Below are 24239 nucleotides of genomic sequence, written 5' to 3' on the forward strand. Positions count from 1 at the left end.
CCTATCCTGGATGGTACAGAAAAGCCAGCTAAAGACAACAGTGCTCATTCCCCAGAATTGCTAAGCCTATTTCACACTCAATCCCTTTACCTCATGCTCCTTGCTGACCTCCCCAGCTCTGCACTCCAATTTTGCTCCCTCTAATGCATTCTCTGCACTGCTGCCTGGATGATTTATCTGAAATTCAAATGCGATCATGTCATTCCCCTACTCAGAACCCTTCTGTGGTTTCAGACCCTTTCAAATGACATCCAAACTCCTGAAGTATTTAGAACAAAGCCATCCACGAGCAGGCTTCTTCCTACCTCCCTGGCATTATTTCCTCTCTCTTCCCTTGACAGTTTGTGACATAGCAATGCTAAATTACTTATGGTTCCCCAAACACACAATGTTATTTAATGTTTCTTAGTCTGCCAGAAATAGCCTTTCCTCTCTATTCTGTCTTACAAATCTGATCAGTCTTTAAAATTCTCTCAGCTGTCCCTTCTCTGAACCCCTCCCAAACAGAAGCCGTCATTCGGGGCTGCCTCTGTGTCCTGTTCAGGCATCTACAGTTGCCCTGCCTGCATAGTCCCAAGACTGACTTGTTCATAAGGACTGTCTTACTCATCACTGAATAGCCCAGGGCCTCCCACTGAACTGGTGCTAGCCGGCTTTGGCTCAGTCATTGTCCATTCACACCTCCTCCCCATGCCTTGAGCGCCTGAGTCTCAGCCACAGCCACTGACGCCTTCACCCTGCTGTCTCTCCTAGGCCGGGCCAATCACTGGTCTGCCATCATTGGCGGGTCCCACTCCAAGAACTACGTGCTGTGGGAATACGGCGGGTATGCGAGCGAAGGCGTCAGACAAGTTGCAGAATTGGGCTCGCCAGTGAAAATGGAGGAAGAAATTCGGCAGCAGGTAAGAGAAGCAATCACAGAATAACCCCAAACCAGAAATGCAATCAAAGCATTCTTTAGATTTCCTTCCCAGGAGTCTGAAATGGATAGTACAATGTGCTGGAAAATCGGTACCATAGGAAGCAAAATCTCTTAGCTGAGTCTGGAAGGTTTGGGTTAGGCTGACGACAGAGGCACTAATGTCCATCTTGTCGTTCCCTGACTGCATTGGTGTTTTCTTCAGTTTGTGCTAAAATCTGCTGCTGTGGCCACATTGTTGGGACACCATGGCTCTGGTTTCCTGAGCGTCAATGCAGTGGACTATGGCTTGCTTACCATGATCCTTGAGAGGGTCGGGAGTGGCATCCAAGTTATCTAATTCGAAATTGCTATTTCCAAAAACAAACATTTGTATATCAGCACATGCTCGTGCGACTATGTCGTGAGGTGTTTGATAAATTCGTTGGTCATTAGATACCATATGCCACGTTATGTGGGCTAAAGAGCTATACTATTATCTAGGTGTCCACTCATACCACTGAGAGACAGAGGAGAAATAGCCTGTCATTCTGATGAGGGATCTTGGAAGAAGAGCTTTGGTTTTTCTATGACCATTCACAGGCTGCCCTGTGGAGAGGAGCTGGGCCAGCTTCAGCCATCACTACCCACAAAAGCCCTCTGGGCCAGAGAGAGCGCAGCGGGCAGCCACATCTCACTGCCCACAAGCGCTCAGGAGAAAATACAGAGTAAACTGCTTGGAATGTGGTCATTTCACAACACGGGTCACTGTGAGGCTGCCAGTGTCTCCTGAGACAGTGCAGGAGGCCCCGGAGATGCTGGGCCAAGTCTCACGATGTGCATGTGCCCAGGGACCTGAGCAGCGAAGGAGGGTGAGCACAGCTGAGGACTCCCAGCCCCCACAAACCGTAAATTGAATGCAACAAAGGTCACCCTGACTCCTACTATAATCCCCTGAGAAATCCTTTTGGACCAAAGTCCAAAAATGCCCAGCAATCAACTTATGTTTCTTATTGATTTGATTTAAAGTCTTTTCATCATTTTTGGGAAAAAATGTTTAACCAGATGTTTTAAGATTGCATATTACTCATCACAAGTCTATCTCACCAACTACTTAGTGTTTCTCTGATTCGGGCTGTCGTGCCTCATAACTGGCATCACTCATTCAGGCTACGGCACAGCCACGCACATCTGCAAAGTCATGGCGGGCTCTTACTGGTGCAAGTCTGTTCAGCTCGTCATGGGGGTGGGGTGGCGAAAGTCCCTTGTTTGGGGATCCTGAGGGTCCATATTTTTGTTCTCAAGCTTGGAATTATGATACACTGGCTTGTCAAATCCTGTTGTGTGGTATGGTGGACACCATTTGTTACCAATAATGGTTGAAATACTAAAGTTTGCAAATAAATTAGATCCAGGGCAAGGGCATCTTTATAATAATGCCAGTCTCACTTGTCGGCTATCCTGAGAGGTGTGCCCCACACAACTGCCCAAAAGAGACACTCCTCTCGCCATCCTCCGGACTAAGCCCTATTTCCAGAGCTCCGCGAACTGTGCATCGAACTCCCCAACTCCTTGGAAAGTCTGTTAGGTAGAGTGACTTCGGGGCCCCTTCACTTCCAAGCATTTCATGGTTCTAACTGTCATTCCTGCAAGCACCCAATTTATTATATTTTTATGTAAGTCAGATAAGAAGCAACATAAAAAGGAGCAGGAATGTGAATCCTCCTAGCATATTAACATCCTCGCATAACCGGGGACCTGTTTGAACACATCTACACACTAACACAGGGTTCGCAGCCTTTAATACTTAATATCCTACCAATACTCTATCAGAGAACCTGAGTCCAACCAGGATGAAAATAAAAAGCCCTCTTTCCCCAAGAAAGACATTTGTATGCTTACCAGCACCCTCTTATTATAGACTTAGCGCTCACTGCGAGTTTCAAGGGCATTAAAAATCACAGTAGATATTGTTGGAAGTAAATCTTATGCTAATGGCTTTTAAACAAATGAACAAACTAATCATCCCATTAGTAGTGGAAAATTGTAATAATATCATTGAGTATAAATTTTAATGTTAATATAACTACAAAAGAAAATTAATAAAAAATTACAACAACATTATTGGCAATAATGACATTGGTGGCTGGAGAGAGTGGGGGAAGGGTGCAGGACACACTTCTCAGCAGGGAGACAGAGGCAGATGTGCTCTGGTGGGGACTGTGCGTTAGCCTGGCAGGTCACAAATGGGTAACGCAAGGCAGGTCACAAGTGGGTAACGCAAGGCAGGTGGCAGCATTAGGAAATGGTGGGTCACACATGTAGGTAGAGCCGGGAACAGGAAGCGAGCAGATGTGTACTCCTTGTGATGAAGATGTTATACTAAGGCCATTTCCACTTCATCAAGTACTTTATCCAGTACTGAGTGTTTGGTTTTCTCCTGGCTGCTAGCCCTAATCTGGTGTCCCAGTCACCGTGTTATTCTTACTAGAAACCTAGGCATCATTCTTGATTCTACCCCCACCCCAACTTCTGCCTTCCCCGTGAAGTTAATCCAGTCAGCTCCCCCGTCAGCACTGCCTAGTCTAAGCCATCTTCTTCTTTTGCCTAAAACCTTGCACTAGCCTCCTGATCTCCCTCCTCCAGTCCTCTCCTTTGTTATTCACACTGTCCCCAGGGACACTTTATAGAATATGAACAAGGTTGTGCCACACCCCCAATTAAGTGTATTAATTTTTTTATTAAATAAATTTATTGAACACCTGCTAAATGCCAGTCATTAGAGATGATGCCGTCAGTTCATTTCCTGCCTTCATGGAGTCTACATTCTAACAGGGGAGACAAAGAAAACAATTAAGTAATTGGAAATTATAAGTGAAAAGAAACAAGGGGTAACATTGAGAACAGTGGTAGAGAGGGACGGTTTCAATAAGGTGGTCAGGGAAGGTCTTCCTAAGAAGTGACCATTAAGCTGAGACCCCAAAGAAAAGCATAAAGAAAATAACATAGGACCATTTTATCTCCATGCCAGAGATAAAGCAGGTACGTAAGTAACTTTTAAAAATTAGAAAGTTTCTTTAAGAGCATCTCCCCATCACTGGGGAAATGCAGACATTAGACTGTGACAGTTCTCGAACGTGCCATTTTCTGAATCACCCCAGGCGTCACTGCTGTTTCCTCCCCTCTCCCAAGAAGGCTTGGTGTCCCCTGAAGGCAGCACCCGTTGACCTTCACTGCCTCTATTCAGACTCACTCTACTGTTTCATTATGGTTACTTTTATCTGTTCAGCTTTAAACATGTCTACTTGCCTCCTTTGGATGATTCTATTATCTCTGAGTCTTAAGGACTAATGTCCCTTTGAATTGAACTTGCTCTCTCTTCCCCCATCACTAGTTTCCTCACTTGGTTTTAGATTGTTTGCTCATCTCTAGTGGTGGTTTTCTTTTTTTCTAGCAGAAGTCCTCTGTGATCAAGTTGTAGTGTCTCCTTAGGGTGACACTGTATCTTCGTCTTGTCCATCTGAGTTTTTATGGCATTTACCAGTTTGGAATTCCCCACCACATGGCCAGTATACATATGGATTCTGCACTCATACATGGGAGAGGCTAGGGCTTCCACTTCTTGAAGATGAATTTTACTCAAGGGTCTGGACAGTGGGCAAGCTTCCTTGCTACCTTCCCAGGTGATTGATGGAGTTTTCTTGTGCCCTGTTCATAAACAGGGCAGCCCTCAAATGTCCAGCTTGATGCAGGGATGTCTTCCTGCATCTTACCTCCCACAAGCTCAAGACCTCCCCCTCTCTCCCTGCATAGCTTTATAATCTCCACCTCTAGCCCCTGGGGCCCATGTCTTGGTCCACAGTCCAGACAGGTCACCATGTACCAGTTCCTGCTCATTGGTCTGGTTAGATTTTCCTCCCCATTTCTGGCATCTAGAAATTTTCTGAACTCAGTTAGGTATCATTAAAATTTTGCCTTATTATATTCTGTCCAGCATTTCTATGTTTGTAGCAAAAGGGAGAACCTTCTGCATCAGCTCAGTATTTTGTGTTTCCAGATGCCCACCAAATATCTCCAGCACCTAATACAGTGGCTCATACATAGTGCTCAACGAACATCCAAATTGGTTAATCAACAAGCAAGCCATGAGTGTCTCTTGCATAAAACCCTGAGCTGTGGATGGCCACTCACTCATGAAAAAAATGCACTAGAATAAAACACTCCAGCTTTTCGGTTTCTCTGGATTCAAAGCTTCCCTGCTGGTGAGAGGCCAAGATGGTGGTGGACCCTAACATAGGCACTGATTTGTTTCATCTTCAGGAGGTCTTGCTCTGGGAGATCACAGGCCAGCCAGTAGGATGATTGTACTGCCTGTGGCATAAGAATCAATAAATAACCAAGTGGTCGTTTTCTTTAAAGTTGAAACAGTTTATAAGGCTCTGGGAACTGGCAGAAAGGGTTTGAGAACTTCTTTTCCTAATTTTCTTTAAATTGCTAGAGAAGATATATATGCCTACTAAACTATTTTTTCTGATTGATTTCCTAAACTTTGATGACTTTCCTCTAATGAAAACCACTGCCTTATTTCTGATGTTTTCCATGGATTATGACATGCTGCCCTATCTGGTTGAGAAAGTCACACACACACACGTGCACCAGCTCTTATTTATTATAAAAATAAAGCTCCAGTGATCTCCAGTGCTTGTGAGAAGTGGTACTGTGTAATACTCAAAGCATTGGATCAGAATCTAGATTTCCTGGGTTCGAATCCTAGCTTCATCACATACTGTGTGACTTTGGGCAAGTTACTTAACTCCTCTGTGCCTCGGTTTCCTCTCCTATGAGATGAGGATGGTAGCAGTTCAACTTCATAGAGTTACTGTGAGGACCAAGTGAGATGTTACATGAAAAGTGCTTGGAGCAGAGCCTGCCCTGTAGAAAGTGCTCAATAAATGTTTCCTATTATTGCCATGTTGTCATTCTTGGTTCTCCATTTCTTCATCAGTGACAAAAGGAGTCTGTCCTAATACTAAAGAGCCCCTGTAAGAGCTAGAAAAGTTAATGTTTCTAAAGATTCAAGTTTATCACTCGACTCCCCAGCCTCAAGACAGATGCCCATAGGTTGAAACACAATTTCTTTGCCATCCCCCAGGCTTGCTTCTGCCTACCTACCCCTGCTCCCTGTGCCCAGCAATGTCATCCTATACACCTTAACCCTCTGTCCCAAAGTTGACCTTAAATGGTTTGAGGGCAGTAACCATGCCCTCAAATAAAAAAGGAGCCTCAATGAAACTCCAAGCCCATCCCAATTCTATTCCTATGCTCCTGCTCTTCCCTTTCCTTGAAACAGGCTGTCTGTATGCCCACAGGAGCGAGGTCAGCACCACCTCCAAATAAGGCCTAGAAGGCAGCCAAGAACAGAGATGTTCCCATGGGCACTGGGACATCAGCCAGGGGGTTGAAATGCAGACAAGGCTCCCGACCCAAGGAAGGAGGTGGTCTAGTGAAGTCTCTTGTTTGCAAGTAACAGGAACCCACTGAAACTAACTGAAGGACAAAGGAAACTATATTACAGGGAGAAAGTGGAACTCAGGAGAACACAAGCTAATATCAAGTACAAAAAAGACTCAGCGGAGCTGTGAGTGGAAGGCATCAGTCAAAGACAAATTCTCGCTCTCCCCTCCCCACCCCACCCCCAACACCCCCAGAGCCCCATGGTTTTTTCCTAGGCCCTTCTCTGTGAATCTTTTTCCCCATCCTTTTTCAAGAGAACTGCTATCTCTGCTTACTTATCCTGCACTTAGCCCCAAATGGTGACTGTACAACTTCTTTTCTTGGCTTCTCATAACAAACTGAGCAGTTTGGGTGACTCGTAGTTGAAACACTGGAAAGACATTGATCATTGGAAAGTCTGTGCGTTGGTGCTCCCTGCACTAGATATCTACCCCTAGTCCGACCAGTGGCTATCCCTGTGTAAAAGAATCACCCAGCCAATTACTCCACAAAGGAGCTGTGAGTAGGGTGGTTTACACTAAAAAAGAGAATTGAAGGGAGAAGGTAAGTTGATTGACATTTCAGAGCAGCAATGGATTGGTAAGAATTAGACCAAGTCACAGAACCCCAGCCAAAGGACCAGAATTCAGGGCAGGATGTCAGGCCTGCAGGAGGGAGGAGCTCAAAAGAGAAGAGAGACTCAGCACAAATGAGAGGGGAGATGAGCAGAACCCCAGGGTGCAGAGCTAAGCCAGTCAGGTGAGAAACGTTGGGTCTAGAGATTGGTTCAGCAAATGGGGTGAGACCAGGAGACATCACTAGACCTAAGCATATGGATTTGGAAAGGCAGAGATCAGGGCTGAGAGCACAGTCAAGACCTCTTCTTTGCCTTTGCCACCTGCTGTCTTGCATTGTTCCTTAAAAACCATGAAAATAGTACAGGACAAGTAGGTAAGCACTGATGTGGCTCCCTGGGTCTTTGATCTTGAGTAGGTCACCTGAGCCTTCAATTCTTCATTTGCAAAATGGTAATGAGAATATGAACTGCATATGTTGGTTATGAAATATTACACGTACAGTGCCTGGCTTGAAGGATGACCTCATTATTATTCATTATGTGGACAAAAAAGTTAAATTTGAAGTATTTATAATCCCGTTTTAGTGGGTGGGAATGCAATTTAAAGGAGAAGTCAATTGTGCTTCGTAAAAGCTGCTCAAGAGTGAAGTCCAGGAAAAAGACGTGAGGGAGGAAGTAAGAGCGGGGAGCTGAGACAGTATTTGAATTGTAAGGAGTGAGAAGGGACATATTTGAGCAGCTGCCATTGGGGGAGAAGGAAGGACCCAAAGAAGGCTTTTAGTAAGTTTGATTTCTGAAGAAGAGACACGAAAAGAGAATTTTTAGCAGTGCACTTTGCAGAACAGTGTGTGATGGAGTTTACCCTCTGCTGCCTCCTCAGGAAACATTCAGCAAAGACCAACAGAACTGCCCTGGCCGGGCGGCTCTGTTGGTTGGAGTGTCACTGGTGCACTGAAGGTCGTGAGTTCAATTCCCAGTCAAAGCACATACTTGGTATGGGAGGAAACTGATCTATTTCTCTCTCTCTCTCTCTCTTCCTCCCTTTCTAGAATCAATTTTTAAAAATTATTTTAAAGACCTACAGTACTTTCTAAGGCTTCTTGGAGTCCGATTGGATATACTTTTTTTAGGTTTGTCACCCAGCTGCCCGCGGCCCCCAGGAGTGCGCAGTTTTCTCTGTGTTACACAGACATCATTGTCCATACCTCCTTTGGCCTTCCCCATCTCATTCAAGGTTTAACTCCATGGAGTGTGTATAAGTGGGCACTTGTGTTTGATAGCAATAAAGCGACGCTAGGCGTGGGGTAGAAAGGAGTTAAAGATTCTCAGTCACAGACACTTGATAGAGAAATTAGAACATCATTTGAAAGGTGTGATTTGAGTCACATGAAAGCTCTTGTTTGCTTTCAGTTGAGTCTTCAAACAAATCAAAATCACAGTAGGACAAGCAGCCAAAGTGATTCAGCGATGTCTGTTCTCTAATAAGACTGGTGGGGCTGCCTTGGCTGGAAGGAGGCAGAGTCCGCCTCTTAACAGCAGTTTCTGACCTGCCCAGTTTTACTCAGGAGCATCACTGAATCCTGTTCTGAGAATCTCTCTGTGAGGGAAATGTGGCACAATTTTACTCAAAACTTATGGATTAACTCACAAAAAAATTATTTTTACAGCAACTGAGCCAAAATATTGCAAACTGAAGGCAAACTTAAATGGGGAATAATTAATAAGTTGCATTAAGATTTAGGGGCAGTTTGGCAATTTCTATCAAAATTGTACATTTTCTGTTTTTATTGTGGCAAAACACATAACGTAACATTTATCATCTTAATTATTTTTAAGTGTACACTTAAGTGGTGTTGAGTATATTACATTACTGTTTGTACATTTTATTTATACCTCAGCATAGTAATTCTCTATTTAGGAATTTGTCTTTTGGAAATATTCTCACACAAAGGTGTATGAGGGAGGAGATTTATTACAACATTGTTTATAAAAATAAGAGATGGAAAGAAGACATTTTTATCAATAGGGGACTGGCTGCTTTTATATAGTTAAATGCCATGCAACTATTAAAAGAAATAAGGCATATCTGTATATACTGAAAAGCAAAACCAGTTGTCTCTAGCTTTCTGTCAGCTGGTAGGTGGGTGAGAGTCAAGTGGTTATATGCACATACAGAATTTTATATGCGTAGAACATTTCTATGAACACACCAGAAACCCATTGTCTCTAGAGCAAACTGGGAGACCAGGGATTAGAACCGAAAGGTGTGTTCACATTTCACCATATGCCCTTTTGTACTATTTGTACATATACAAGAATGTTATTTAAATAAACAAAGAAAACTTTGATAACAGAGTATTACAAAAAGACCAGTGCTCCAAACATAATCTATAAATTTCATGTGCTGCCCCAAAAATATCAAATAATATTTTAAATTATACAGACAAATTCTATGGAAGAACTAAATGGTGAAGAATAGTCAGAAATTGCCTTAAGGAGAATAAGGATTTGGGGGGAAGAGGGAAGAGAGACTAGCTAAACCAGATACTAAAACTACATTATCAAACTACACTTAATAAAACTGTGTGGAACTAGAGCATGAATAGACAGATTAACAGAATATAATAGAAAGTCCAGAAATAGACCCAAATTCCCAAATTCATTTTAAATTAAATATATGACTTTCAATCAGTTGGGGAAAGATAGATTATATAATAAATGATAATGACACAACTGGAAGTCATGGGAAAAGCAGTTTGCTCCATACCTCATTCCTTAAACCAAAATAAACTCCAAATATAGAAAAGATTTAAATATTTGAAAATGAAGACATAAAAACATTAGAAGAAAAGATGAGAGAATCATTTTTATAATCTAGAGCAAAGTCCCTTTTAAGCATGTTACAAAACCAAAAGGTCATAAAGAAAAGACTGACAAAGTAAACTAAAAACCTTTTTTAATTGAGGAAAAGATTCTCTAAAATTTTTGAAGATGAAGGACAAAGTGGGAGAAAATATTTGTAGCTTATGCAATAACCAAGGGGCTAATTTCTTTAGTATGTAAAGAGCGCTGGTGGGTCCATTTTAAAAGACAAATAAACTGCCCTGGCTGGTGTGGGTCAGTGGTTAGAGCATCCGCCGGTGCACCAAAGGGTGGGGGGTTCAGTTCCCAGTCAAGGACACGTATCTGGGTTGCAGGTTAGAGCCCTGGTTGGGAGCGTGTGGGAGGCAACCAATTGATGTGTCTCTCTCACATTGATGTTTCTCTCTCTCTCACTACTCTTCCCCTTTCTCACTCCCTGCCTTCTACTCTCTCTAAAAATCAATGGAAAAAATATACTCAGGTGAGGATTAACCAAAAATGAGTAAATAAAATAAAAGACCAATAAACCAATAGAAAAAATTATCAAAATACATGGACAGTTCTCAAAAAGAGAAGTTATATGGCTCTCAGATAGTTTAAAAGATGCTCAACTTTATTTACAATTACAAAAATGCAAATTCATTCGCAGAGCTATAGTTGACAGAGATGTAGAAAAACAGACGCTTCAATATGGCAGTTGTGGCAGCGCAGATTGGTACAGCTTTGTGGAGGGCACATTTCCCTGGCTCAGTAATTACTTTCCAGGAATTTATATATGCAGATACACGTACACTTATGCTGGTTATTGAACATTGTTTGTAGCAGAAAGAGTGGAAAAACTTAAATATTTATTAATAGGGGAGCCAGTTAAATAAAAAATGAGAATTTGAGATTAAGCATTGCCAACACAAATCATTTGGTTAAAAAAAGAAACTGCAGCAGAAGTATCTATAGTGTGTTCTTTTTGTGTTATCTTTTTGAAGACATATGCATGCATCTCTTGAAGGGTGTATAAGAATATGCATGGTGGTTGTCTCTGTGATGTGGACTGAGAAACTGGGGGTTTGGAATAGAAGGGGAACCTTTTATTATATTGCTTTTGGTGCCTTTCGAATGTTGTTCCATGTCTTTGCAGTATCTATTCAAAAAACTGATTATTTCATAGTCAAAATAAAATCAAATAAGCCAAACACCCAAGCTTGGGATCTTTAAAAGACACCACACGAGGAAACATGTTGTGTGTTCTTGGTGGATTGATCTCATCCTGATGACCAACAGAGCTTGTCTAGACTCTGCTCATGGAGTCAGGACACCATGGTGCCAGTGTGCCCTGAAAACCCCCAGTTAGGACTTGGCCCCAGGGACGAGACTGGTCAGAGGCAGAGATTTATAATCCAGGTGGTCCAAAGCAGTTTGTTCAGAAAAGGAGTATGAATCGTGGTCAAGGAAAAGCAAAGGTAACGTTGGAACCTGGCCTTAGATCTGAGGGGTTAGGCTACGAACAGAAAGAGGCCGGAAGCCCAGACAGAATGGGAAGGGCTGAACGGTGCCCAAAGGCCCTTCTGGTATGTGGGCAGCACTTGGCCTAGGAGGGCCTGATGTCTTCAAGGATCAGAAAGGATTGGCCAGAACTTTCTCCAGAAAGGCTCCAGGAGTGATCACAACCACCCTCACTTCACCTTCCAAACTGCCAGGCCGTGCATCTACAGGCTTTAAGTGTTTAATACCCTGCAGAACAGAGAACCTTGTCTGTGGATTGTCCCACACGCATGGGACTCTGGTGTGAGCTGCCTTCGTGAGTGTTACGCAAAGTGTGGTCTGTGGACTGGTGCCTGTTCACAGGCCATTTGCAACCAGTCCATGATGCACTAAGTCCAGAAGTTAAGAATAAGCACTTAGAAATGGCAGTTTAACAATGTCCATGAATCTAATAATCAAAATATCAGAACTTGAATTTTGTGTGCTTTTGCTTTTACTTTTTTTTTTTTTTTACTATTACACTTTAATTATATTTTACCAAAATACAGTCTGCAACAGTTAGATATTTTTAAAATGACAACAAACTGGTCTTTCACTACAGAGTTGAGAAGCATTGTTTTGGAGCAAAGACCATTTCTGAGTCACGTCTTTACCCCCAGTGCCTGAGTGAGGGTCTGGGGTACCATAGATGTTAATAAATGTTCATTTGAAGACACCACAGTCCACTGTTTGTTTGCTTGCTTGTTTGTTTTAGATGAGAAAACAGGGGCTCTGAAAATCTATTTGACTTGCCCAAATGCTAATGGCAGCACAGATCTGCAGCCTGGACTCCTGACTTCTGCTCTGGTGCTTGCTTTTCTCTCTGCTGAAAGAGAAGGGGGATAGGCAGCCCTGAAAATGTCACCTCTGTGGACTCACCCAGGGTACCGAAGAACTTACGTAGTTTCACTGTACTGTTTCTGAGACAGTTTAGAGCTGTACTTTCCCATGAATATTTGCCATCTAGTGGTAAAAAAGGTGTATGCACCTAACAGAGACTTCATTCATTCATTCATTCATTCATTCATTCATTCATTCATTCATGTGTCAAACACCATATTTGAGAAATCGCTTGTCCTTAAGGGGCTTTTGATCTCTTGGGGAAAATTGACATGGAAATAGGTAACTACAACACAGCACAACTTTCACTAGGAGAGTCAAGTACAGGGCTGTCAGCGAGCACAGACAGAACTTGCCCCTGCCTCAGGAAGTTGAGATTTCATAAGCAGCATATTAAACTCAATACCTTGATGCTCAAAAAATATGAGCTTCTTTCTTTTCTTGCTGTTGCTGGACCTCAGGACAAGGATAGCAGTCTTTGTTGTCACCTTCCTTATGTGAGGACAGGCTCCCAAACTGAGCATGTTAGGACTGCGGCCAGTACCTGCCCTTTGGCTGCACGGGGTAGCTGCCCCAGGAGCTGTATCCCTCACCACCACTACCTCTGGTCTTCAGGTCAGTTTTGAGAATGGGTTGTCCACTTCTCACCTCTTGTCAGAGGGTCTGTGGAATGTCCCTCCCATCCATACAGTTCTTTAGAAGCCTTATCCTGAAACTCTCCTAAAGGAAAGCCTGACCTTCCCCATGCAAAAGTTCTTCCAACTCATAGAAGACATCCTCCATGGACCCAAGACCCATCCGCCCAGTGGCCCAGCTGCCAGCATGGAGAGATGCAGAGCATAAAGGGATAGGGGATGGGCCTGTAAAGGGGGGCTGGGGTCATCTCATGAACAAACTCGAATCCCAGGCTGTGGAGATTACAGATAGACCAGTAGGAATAGGGTGGCCACTGAGGATTTCCGAGCAGGGAAGTGACCAGAAACCGGGGTGTTCGTTCAGTCAGCAGATAATTATTGACATGTATTGAACAAGATCCGGTGTGGGAGACGCACGATGTCATCCCCTAAGTTATAATGCACTCTTTACTCCCAGGCAACAACTTAAAATTCCCATCTCAGAGAAGGAAAGAAATTAAATTGTCTTTGAAACTTCATAGTATATGAAGTTAGCTACAGAAATTATGAAGCCATAAGTCACACTTCTAACGGTTCTGTGACTGTGTGAACATAGCAATTGTTCTTTAAGATAGAAATATATAAACAAACAGAAGACACAGGAGCCCTGTCCCATGGAAGGAGATTCTGCTGCCTCTCAAGTTCTGCCCCACATTGTAACATGTGCCCTGGACACCATGCAGCCAAGAAAGCTTTAAGGTCTGGCTTTGAGGACTAGGGGATATGGAAAAGCAAAAATTTTCAAGCTGATGAGCTGCGGGTCAGGATGGAGTTTCGTATGAGGTTACACGGAAGTACTAAGGAAAATATCAGTTCCATCTAATTCTACCTTGAATGAAGGAGCTCACAAAATCATGAGCTAAGTTTTAAAGGGTCAAGAGAGTTTGTAGGTGGGAAATACCTTTATGAATGTGTAAAGGATGGGCAGGCACTAGGAGATGGAGCAGGGCGGGACATACTCATTCGCTCCTCTCCATGAGCGTTCCCTGTGCACCTATTATGGGCCATGCCCCGAAAGAAGCCAGAAGGCATAGAAAGGTGCATAAGACAGACTTTACCTTGGAAGAGCTCAATGACTCAGAGTCCAGATAGGCAGAAAACCCAAAAAGCAGCACACCGCCTCTGCTTCAGCGAAGGAAGGCAAAAGGCAGGCAAGTGGTTCTTTCAAAGTCTTGCTATCGTTTCATAGCTCCCGCTGTTGTCTGCCCTGTACAGGCACTGGGATAGATTCCTTACAGACGTACGGCTATCAATGAATCTGAACAACAGTCCCGTAAAGGTGGTTATTATTGATTTCATTTACCCGATGAGAAAACCAAAGTCCAGAAAAGTCAGGTCACTAGCCCAAGGTCCCACAGCTAATGATTTCAGTAGCGCTGGAATTTGAGTTCTGTCCTTTCCACTGCCTCTTTACTTTCCTCCATGCCCATCCCTAGAAGAGTTTTCCTTTCCCCATGTGTATCTATGAGAATTCCAGAAGCCTCCCATATCCTGCCCTGTCAGGATGCCTTTCCTGGTCCCTCCAAATACATGCTGTTTACACCTTCTTGGATCTTCCAGAGCATCCTGTATCCCAATTTGGCTCATTCCCAACCCTGTATTATGGATGTCTGCATCTGCCTCTGGAAGAAAGGAACACAACGTGAAGAGTAAGCCTGAGCCGGGCTGTGCCCTGGACCCTCCTTTCTCTCCCCTGTGGGGCTTTGCACAGGACTTATCACACATGGATGAGTGTCTGTTGAATTCAGTTGAACACTTAAGCCCCCAGTTCCGTGACAGAAGGACAGCTTTAACAAAGTCAGCCTTTCCACCTCTTCTGTGTCCATACCTACCATCAGTTCTCCAAACTACAGTCTCCCAGTGGGCTCCAGTTACAGTATTTCTTAATTTATCTTCCCACTCAAATGCAAAATGACTGCTTCATTAATCAAGTGGGTAAAGAAAATCAAAAGTCTATTAACTGGCAAGCCAATGCTATTCCAAAGGCCTCGGATCCATCTGTGTTACAGGCAGCCTGCCATTGGTAGCTACAGTTCCTGAGAGCAGCTCTCTAAGGTAGTGGTGGGGAACTGGAATCTTTTTCAAAATAGCCTTTAAATGCATAGAAACACATCAGATTCCTTGGGGATTTTTTGGGGGGGTGAGAAATAAAAAAGGGGAGACTATTTGCTTGTCAGTAATAAGTATTTCACAAGATTTATAGATGCATGCATTTAACCAAGAAGCACTGACAGGTATGTATGTGTTATCTGGAGCAAAATTAATTTAGTCTTTAAAATTTAATGAACTCCCTGCGGAATGTATTCAAGAATCAGTGCAAATAGAGGAGTTCGCATCTAGCTGCTGATCTGGGATCATGACTGCAAACGTGGTTGAGTCTTTCAAAATGAGGTTTTTCTTGATTCTGATGTCCAAAGGGTTTTCTTTATGAAATGAATTTCGCGATCATTTAAAACTCACCCTTTTGAATTACCTACATTAAGATTAGTCACCTGCAGACTAGCAATTATTTTCCTTCAGTATTTTAAAGACCTCATCATTCCCCTGTCTTTGGCTTTCATTGTTTCCTTGAGAAGTCACACGTCAGTCCTTCTTGCTCTTTTGAAGATAACATGTCTTTTTCTAGAGCTGCTTTTAAGATTTGGTCTGTCTTTGGTTTTCAGCAGTTTCACTACATGCTAAGCTGTGGTTTGTTTTTATTTATTTATTCTTGGGGAGGGGTTGTAGCAGTTCTTGAATCCATGGCTTGATATCTTTTGTCAGTTTTGGAAAATTCTGACCATTATTTCTTCAAAGATTGGTTCTGCCTCATTCTTCTTTCTCTTCTCCTTCTGGGACTCCAACCACACATATGTTAAATTTTGCCATCATTTCTCATGTTTCCTATGCTTTCTTTCCTATATTCTCCATCATTTTTCCTTCCATGCTCTAGTCTGAATATTCTCTAATTCTCTCTTTTGCTGATCCTAACTACTGGTAAACCTCTTAGTTCTTCATTCCATTATCCTGTTAATCAGTTCTAGAATTTCCATTTGATTCTTCTCTGCAAATTCTGGTTTGTTGCTAAAATTCTCCATTTTGATTCTATTTCCTTGAACATATTAGTCACAGTCTTTGTTTACATCCAGTTTTGAGAGCTATATCTGGATCACCTGTGGGTTTGTTTCTAGTGTCTTTCTTCCATGGTCCAGTCTCCTGGTATGTCTGGTAATTTTTTATTGAATGCCAGACATTGTATATGAAGAACTGTGAAAGCTCTGGGTGACCTTATCTTCATTCTCAGAACATCTGCTTCTCGAAGGCAGTTAGAATAGGGAAGATCACTTTCATTAAATCTTGGATTAGGTTGTTTTGAAGCTGAATGTGCGGCTTTGTGGGAGCTGTTTTATTCATGGTTCACCCTTACTCCAAAGGTGAGGCTGTTCTGCAGCCTGACTGAAAGCCTGGGGAGCTTACCAGTGTCTCTCGTCCTCATGGTTTCTGACTTCCAGTTTTAATCTTCTCAAATGATGAGGCTGCTGCAAGCTCTGTCCTCTTAGCTACTAATTTCTACTCAGATTTGTGAACTCTCTATCCTGTGACTCTTACAAATCAGCAACTGCCTCAGAAGGAAAAACAATGCCGAGTGCTGGACTCACTTCTCTGTCCTTCCTTTCTCTACAGGATCTTGGCCCACGTCATTTTCTCTCCCCAGTCCTGTGAGACTGCCAAATGCTATGCTCGCTTCTAGCCTTCTATGTATGGCTGAGTAAAAAGCCAATGCCTAAAGGGGGAAAGCAGCTTGGAGTACCTGACTCACTTCTATGCATTTCCCTTCTCTCCAGGATCTTGGCCATCAAGTCCTGGCTGCATTGAGAGCTCTCCAATGCTTTGAACCAAGTTGTTTTGTTCTGTTTTATATATCTTTTTCAGTTTTTCTTGGTAGGTTGTTGGTCTGATACAAGCTAGCTCATCATTGTTGGAGGTGAAACTAGACTCTCTTCTTTAAGCATTTGGGTTTTTTCTGCCAACATACAACTATATTTCTGACGTCATTCTGATCCTTTGTCTTAAATCCAATCCCATTTTCTGGTATTAGTACTAATCATGTAGAGAACTCTGTCTTTCTATCTGCAATTGTTCAAAGCTCCCCCCTTTAGTTATATCTGTTGTGTTTATATTTGCTGTTTGTGTCCATTTCTAATTTATATTGGAAAATACAGTATTGCACCAGGTGTGACTTTCTTCCATGTTAGTGCACTGGGGAAGGGGCTTATAATGCTCTGCTACTTTCACTGGCAGGCTTTCCTCTGTATTGAAGTCTCCCTTCTGCTAATCAAAGCACTCTTTTTCTGTGTCCTGCTTCTCACTCACATAGCCCCTCTACAAAGAACCACTTGCCCCTGACTTTGAACTTACCTGTCTTGGAGTGACAAATTTGCTAAATATGTCATTCTAAATGCTAGTAAAATTGGGCTTTGATTTTTACCAAGTAGTCAAACCCTTAAAAAAAAATTTTTTAAGCCTCTATGGATTTAAAGTAAACAATATTAAAATTAATTAATTAAAAATAAATAATTCTCATGAAACTGTGCCACTTTTTTCAGTGTTTAGATATTAGAGGTGAATTAAAAATTATTTAAAAATTTATTGGTGCCTTTGAAAAGGAATTTAATTAAAATAATAAAAAATTTGCGGAATATATGAAAGGAGCTCTATTGGTTATATATTGAGCACCAACCAGTGCACAGATAAAAATGTCTAAGATGGTAGATGAGCTCCAGTCCAACTCAGCTGGGAGCGGTAGTGAGCACTGTAATCTAAAATGGAATCGTTAGGCAGGGAATCGTACAAAGGATACATGAATGTCAAATAGAAACACTCCAGAAATTCACCATCCCTGCTTTCCAGTTTAGGCTTCTGGAAAGTGGATCGAGTACTTAAAGATGCTTGCAAAGCAGTCTGAGTGCAGAAACACCTTGTTTACAGCTTTGCCCAACCCTTGACAGTTACCTTGTTCTCACCTATACACAGTATGTTTAGCAGCTTGTCTTTATTGAGTCCTTTCAAAGCAGTCACCTTCTCTTTCTCACTCATTGCTCATTAATTTAAAAAAAACAAATTACATAAAGACAATCTAAGAATTGTTGACGTAAGGAAATTTGGGAACATACACAACTAACTCTTAGTAAACACACAATTCTGCAGTGAGAGCATTAATGTGCTGCTGTGGCCAAGAATGGAACATGACTGGAGCATTCAGCATGGAGTGGGCTCTGTCAGCATTTACTAGAGAGGGATGGTTAGCATTGGTTAGTCCTGGAGGGAAATTAAGTAGCAGATAGTCAAGAAACCTCCCACAGTACTACTGACGAGCACAGTACCTTTTGCTCAGGCTGGGGCTGAATCTCGTCCATTTGAAGTCACCCCCCTTGCCACCATCCCTCTGATCCTTCACATTCACTCACTGGCACGATTTCAGAATGACTGAAAACAGCTCCTTCACCAGTCAGTGGTATTGCCAAGGTTTACCAGGAATAACAGTGAACTTTTTGTGTGTTACCAAGTGCCAGGCTGCCAAACAGTACGTGAATCATCTCATCAAATCTTTAGAACCTTATTAACTAGTACTGTTATTCTCTTTGTGTTATATTTGGGGAAACTGAGACTCAGAGGAATGGAATGATTTGTCCAAAGGCTTACAGAAAGTAATGGTAGGTGCAGGAGTCAAGACCAGGTCATCAGAGTCCAGAACTCACACTTTTACCAACACACTTAACTGCATCCCTTATTATGGAACTCAGAAGTGAGTGGTGAGTCCTTCCTGCTTCTCAGGCGGGGGCCAACTCCCCACATTGCCATCTCCCTTTTTTGCTCTGGTTAGCATCTTTAAACTCAGCCCACTTTTCTTTCCTTCAGTAGTTGGTGCCTTTCCTCTCTCTAGTCTTCCAAATTCTCCCTGGTTCCCCCAAACCTGGCCAAGTGCAAGGCGCCAGCATCCTAAGTTATATGCAGTGAAAGCTGTTCCTAACTGACATGGGCAAGAATTCCAACACTATTTCAGGGACTGAAACACTTGTTCCCTGTTCCCTTCAAGGTCATTGCCACATGAAGTATATTTACATCAATGATTCTCTGCCTTTCTTTTTCTTCACTACACTGCCTTAAAACACACATACCTTGGTCTCAAGTGACTGAGGAAGAGTAATTTATTCTCATAGGTTACATTCTACACACAATTCTTCAATCAAATGAGGGTTTAGAAGCAAGAAACAATGCAGAATCCAACACAACCTTGGTCTCATCTTGCAACCGGTTCCTACCTCCACCTCATTTCTTTTCTTCTGGGAAAAGAAATGAAATCACCTGCTTTTTTAAATTTTTACTATTCTTTGGAGTCAATGGTTACATACCCTTCAAGGAAATGAGAATAGATATTTCCAAAACTATACCATCATACACAAGAACTCTGTAATAAATACAATAAATGCCTAAATAAATCACGGCTAGAGTTGGAAACCATGATATAGTTCCCATAAAAAAGCACTAACTTGTCAATCCACATGATGCCGCCAGCCCCATTTCAAGTTATCTGTTAACTACACAGCCCTTATCCAGTGCCTCTGCTATTGTGGCAAGTGTGTGGCTCATGTTATCCTGCCGCTCAATAGATTTTAATTGTAGCTGCTGCAGCAGACACCTTGAGATGCATTTCCTACGGAGTCTGTGGCAGCCTGCTAGACAGACCCAGGGATGATTAATTTCAATGACTTGATTCACTGAGGAAGAGGGGAGCTGCTTCCATTTCAATTACATCTACAGGAGCACAGCACTTTGTCCCCAGTTCATTGTCCTGAAAGAAAAGACCTCCTGAAAGGAAAATAAAATGCACGGTGTGGTGGTCTCTACTTGTACAGATCTCCTTTTCACGGTTTATTGCACCACGCCTCAGTCAGCTCCATATTGGGAAACATTGGCAAGCCATTGGGATTTGCAAGCAGATTGGAACCCATAAAGAAAGCATTATTCAGCTTATTTTTGTTTATTTTACTTGGGCAATTAAAATGCATTGAGTGGGTCAAGATATGAGACAGCATCTCTCCATCACTACAGATGTTCTGCATAAAAAGGTCAAGAATAATTAACTCTGACGTGCAGATGTATTTATTTGTTGTCCCACAGAGACAGAGCCAAAGACATTTTTGGGGGTTTCCAGAACACCCCATACTCATGAGTGCCCTTGGATGCTGGCACACGCTGTTCCTGTCCCTCTCCTTTTATATTTTGATAAATAGCGTCTTTCAGCAAAGTCCAGCTCAATTGCTGCTTCCTCTGGCCCACCGTGCAGTGGGGGTGATGTAGGGGTGGGGATTGAAAGAGCAGAAGGCCTTAGATGAGACATATCTGACAGGGAATGTCAGTGCTGTGTTGACCTTGGGCAAATGACTTTGACTCCCTGAGCCCTGGTGTCCTCATCTGTACACTGGAGGAGAATTAGCATTCTCCTGGGTCATAGTTGTTATGCATAGTAAATGAGATACTTTATATAAAGCACTCAGGATGATGCCTGGTCATAGAAGGGGCTCAATGGGTATAATTTACTTTCCCTTTTTGCACCTTCAACAGTAGCATTTTTAAAAATCTTTATGATGTTAATTGGTGAACAAGTCAGAAAACAGGGGTTCAAATTATTCTTTGTTCTTTTTCCTCCCCCTACCCAAATAAAAACGTGATCAAGTTTAGCTGTTGTAGATCCATTCACTCCTCCTGGTCCTCACTGCAGCCTTGATGAATACATGGTTCTTTTCATCCCTCGCCCCAGTTAAAGCCATAGTCTCTTTACAGGTCTGCCTGCCTCCCATCTTACCCCACTACTGCATCTCCATGAGGCTCCCACAGGGATCTCTCCTGTCCCTCCCCTGTAGGGTAGTCAGCCATCCCAGTTTGCCCAGGACTGAAGGGGTTCCCAGATGTGGGACTTTGAGTTTTAAAATCAGAACTGTCCTGGACAAACCAAGATGAGCTGGTTACCCTACATCCCCTGCTTCAAATCTCAGTGGCACCACAGAGATTTTAAGATACACTTACCACATTAATCAGTGTAATCTAGCCCTGCCTTCCCGCTACCGTCATCTTCACCACATCCTCCCTATTTGACACACAAACACACACACCCCCTGCGTCAGCAACACCCCCAGATTTTCTTCCACAGACGTTTCATGCTCTTTCCCAGCCCCTTTTCTGTCTTTGCCCCAGCAGTTCTTTCTACTTGTGATGTCCATTCCCCTACTCATTTCATCTGGTAACTCCTTCAGATTTTAACGCATCGCCTCCACTAAGAGGTCCCCCCATTGCACCTGCCTCTTATAAATGCTCCTCCACTGTGTTCCCATAGCACCTTGTTTTGGCCTTGACCTGACATCTGTGGTCTGCATGCCCTAATAGACTAAGAGGTCCTGAGGATAGGGGTTGTGTCCTCTCTTTGTAACTCCAGGCACTGACATGTTGTAAGTGCTCACTGTTGAGTGAACAAATGAGCTGTTCACATTTGCCTCCCCACACTCGTGACTGTGTGAACCCCTCAAAGGCAGAAAGGACAAGTCTTGATTTTCTTTGATTTTTTGACTGTCTCCCCAGCACTTGGTACCCAACAGGGTTCAATTAATATTTTGAATGAATGAATGAATGAATGAATTGAATGAATGAATGAATGAATGAATGAATACATCTTTCTTTAGTGATGAGCCAGATGATAAGCTTTCATGGTGAAATAAACTTCCCTTCAGTTTGTCTCCTCCCCTGGTCATGTGTACTGGACAAGATACCAGTTTTCAGACTAAACATGGCCCCATGCTGTCCCACAGGTAGTTCTCAGCAGAAAATCACCAGTGTCCTGACCTCTCCTGTAGACACAAACTCCAGAAGAAAAATGATTTCTGTTCAAAGGCTGATTTCGTATCTAAGAATATTCTCAACTAGACTCCCTACACATTTGAGTGTAAAGGCCACTAGCCCATGGGGAAGAAAGCTGCACCAGATGGATTTCCCACTACAAAGAGATGAAATATGTGTCATTTCCACCTCTGTAGTGGTTTAGTCTTTTTGGAGCTCAGCATTAAAGAGCTGGGGGCCCTTTCGACAATGCAGATTCCACTGCCTGGTGGCAGGAAGTCAGAGCAGCAGGCAGGCTCCATCCATTTCTTCCAAACACCTTTCCAACCAGTAAGCGATAGCTTTCTCCTGTGAAAGTTTTATGGCCAGTTGAGTAGAGAACCTCTCAGGGAGTAAGACCTCAAGGGGTTTGGCAGCGTGAAGAAAGTGAGAGCTGATTGGAACGTGAGTGATTGTTCTTGCAAGTAAATGTGGAGCGGAGCACGAGAGGGCCAAGGGCCTTGAGGTCACGTGGACCTGGGATCAGAACCTCGCCCTCCCACGCACAAGCGGCGCGACCCTGCTCTCTAATGTCCACAGTGAGAAGAACAGCAGACCCCACTCAGCGCAGGGAGTGTTCAGGGCACGGTAGCTCTCTTCCCGCGCTTGACTCTCACCGGATTGGCTGAAATGACATTTCCGGTCTGACAAAGGATCTTTTCCCCTCATTTGTAGGTTTCTTCATAATGATAACTCTCATAAAGATTGTTTTCAACGAAATCAAATTTAGATGCATTTTTTAAAATTACTTACTTTTGAATAGAAGGACAATAGTATGTTGACCAAAAAAAAATTAGAGCTGTCAAGGGGTACCTGGGAAATGCAGTGCTTCTATTCCTGGGCCAACCACAAAAGCTAAGAAATGGTGGTTTGTAAGTTGCTGGGAGTCTCTGGAAAGGTCTAGAAACGCCTGTGCTCTGCTTGAACTCTCATACTTCCACTCCTTAGTCTCCCACATGGAGAAGGGTCTCTAACTACCTTAAAATCTCTTATACACCCTTGGTATCTGTCCTTATTTCCATACAGGATTGTTTCTGAGTTATTCATTCACCTTCCAAGTTCATTCATATTTTCGAATTACATTTGAATAGGCACGTATGATGGGAGCTCACACACTGTCAAGCCAAAATCATCCCCCAGGAGGCTGTACAAGACAGCCCACCGAGGCTCGGTGAGCAAGGGTTTCAGAATCAGAGGCTCAGTTCTGATCCTGGCCACTTCATCTTAACACAAGACCAACACTCTTTTCTATCAGCCATTAGGTAAAATCTCCAAACACCCACCACTCAGTCCCAGTTCTCATCCAGTGCTGGAAACCACTCCATTGCACTCCCAGCAGACGATCACCCTGCCTCTGCTTGAGGGCCCTCAGGGACAGCATCCTCATTTCTCTCAGCTGCACAAAAGCACCCAGTTGAGGAGGCAAATGGGAGCTGAAATCCAGTTTCCCTTCTGCTTGTCAAACTGGGTGTCTTTAAAGGGGTGCCTTTTTCTAATCTGACCATCTGTACGGGCTGCTTTTTCTAGTTTTCCCAAAGGCATCATATGGACAAGCAGGGACCTTGTCAGGTCAGCGCTCTCCAGGGTTCTTAGAAGAGATACTGCTGCCTGAAAAGTGAAGGGACTTGTCTCCATCATGAAGGTGCCATTTCACATACCAGGTGAACAGCAAAGCTTTGCATCCTTTGGCTCTCTTGGTAAAACCAAGTCCCCAGATGAGTCCAGATGTGGAGAGCCCAACAATTAGTGGGCATCCAAGTGAATGTTTCTACACGGGAAGGCTATCACAAAATAAACAAGGACCTGTGGCAGCAAGCTGTGCTCGATCGTTTATCAAACTGTAAAACCGTACCCATGACTGTGAAATGGCTTTATGGTTAGGAAAATGTACTAATAATTTTATTAGGCAGCAATTAAACTTAAATTCCTTTTAACTGTATTTGGTGTCATCCTTTTTCTGAGCCCATTAGAGTAACATTAAGGTGTTTGTGCAGATAGCTAAGTCATTTCAAATTACTTCCCTGTCTAATGTGGGAGCCTTTAATAGCATACTCTTAGGTTGAATTCAATTTCGGAGACACCAGGCATGCTAATTGGATCATCTCAGTCTTCCTTGCAGAAAAAGCCAAAGAAGAGCTGTTTTTCCCCCTCTTCTGCTTAAGTAATGTTGGTGGAACACAACTTTCTGAGCAATTAGAAGTATAGACCCCTTACTGCACAAAATCTCTCTTGAACCATTAAGTGTTGCTAGTAGACACAACGTCTGGTTAATATGATACCACTGTTAAAATGTTTGTAAGATGCCTGGCTGGGCATGGCTTAGGGGTTGAGCATCGACCTGGGATCCAGGAGATCGCGGTTCGATTGTCGGTCAGGGCACATGCCTGGGTTGCGAGCTCAATCTCCAGTCGGGGGGCATGCAGGAGGCAGCCGATCAATGATGACTCTCTCTCTCCCTCTCCCTTCC

At 43.0% G+C, this 24239-nt stretch overlaps 1 protein-coding gene across 1 annotated transcript in view; it reads left to right on the forward strand.

Annotated features, from left to right (window-relative positions):
• The window catches only part of SPON1 (spondin 1), a 229346-nt gene that overhangs the window by 131898 nt on the left and 73209 nt on the right, over positions 1-24239 (forward strand). Inside the window, exon 6 of the mRNA XM_087821746.1 lies at positions 754-902. Coding sequence (XP_087677872.1) covers positions 754-902 — 149 coding nt within the window. The remainder of the gene's footprint in view (positions 1-753; positions 903-24239) is intronic.

The sequence above is a fragment of the Miniopterus natalensis genome, chromosome 11 (assembly GCF_054644295.1).
Source record: "Miniopterus natalensis isolate mMinNat1 chromosome 11, mMinNat1.hap1, whole genome shotgun sequence".
Classification (NCBI taxonomy): Eukaryota; Metazoa; Chordata; class Mammalia; order Chiroptera; family Miniopteridae; genus Miniopterus; species Miniopterus natalensis.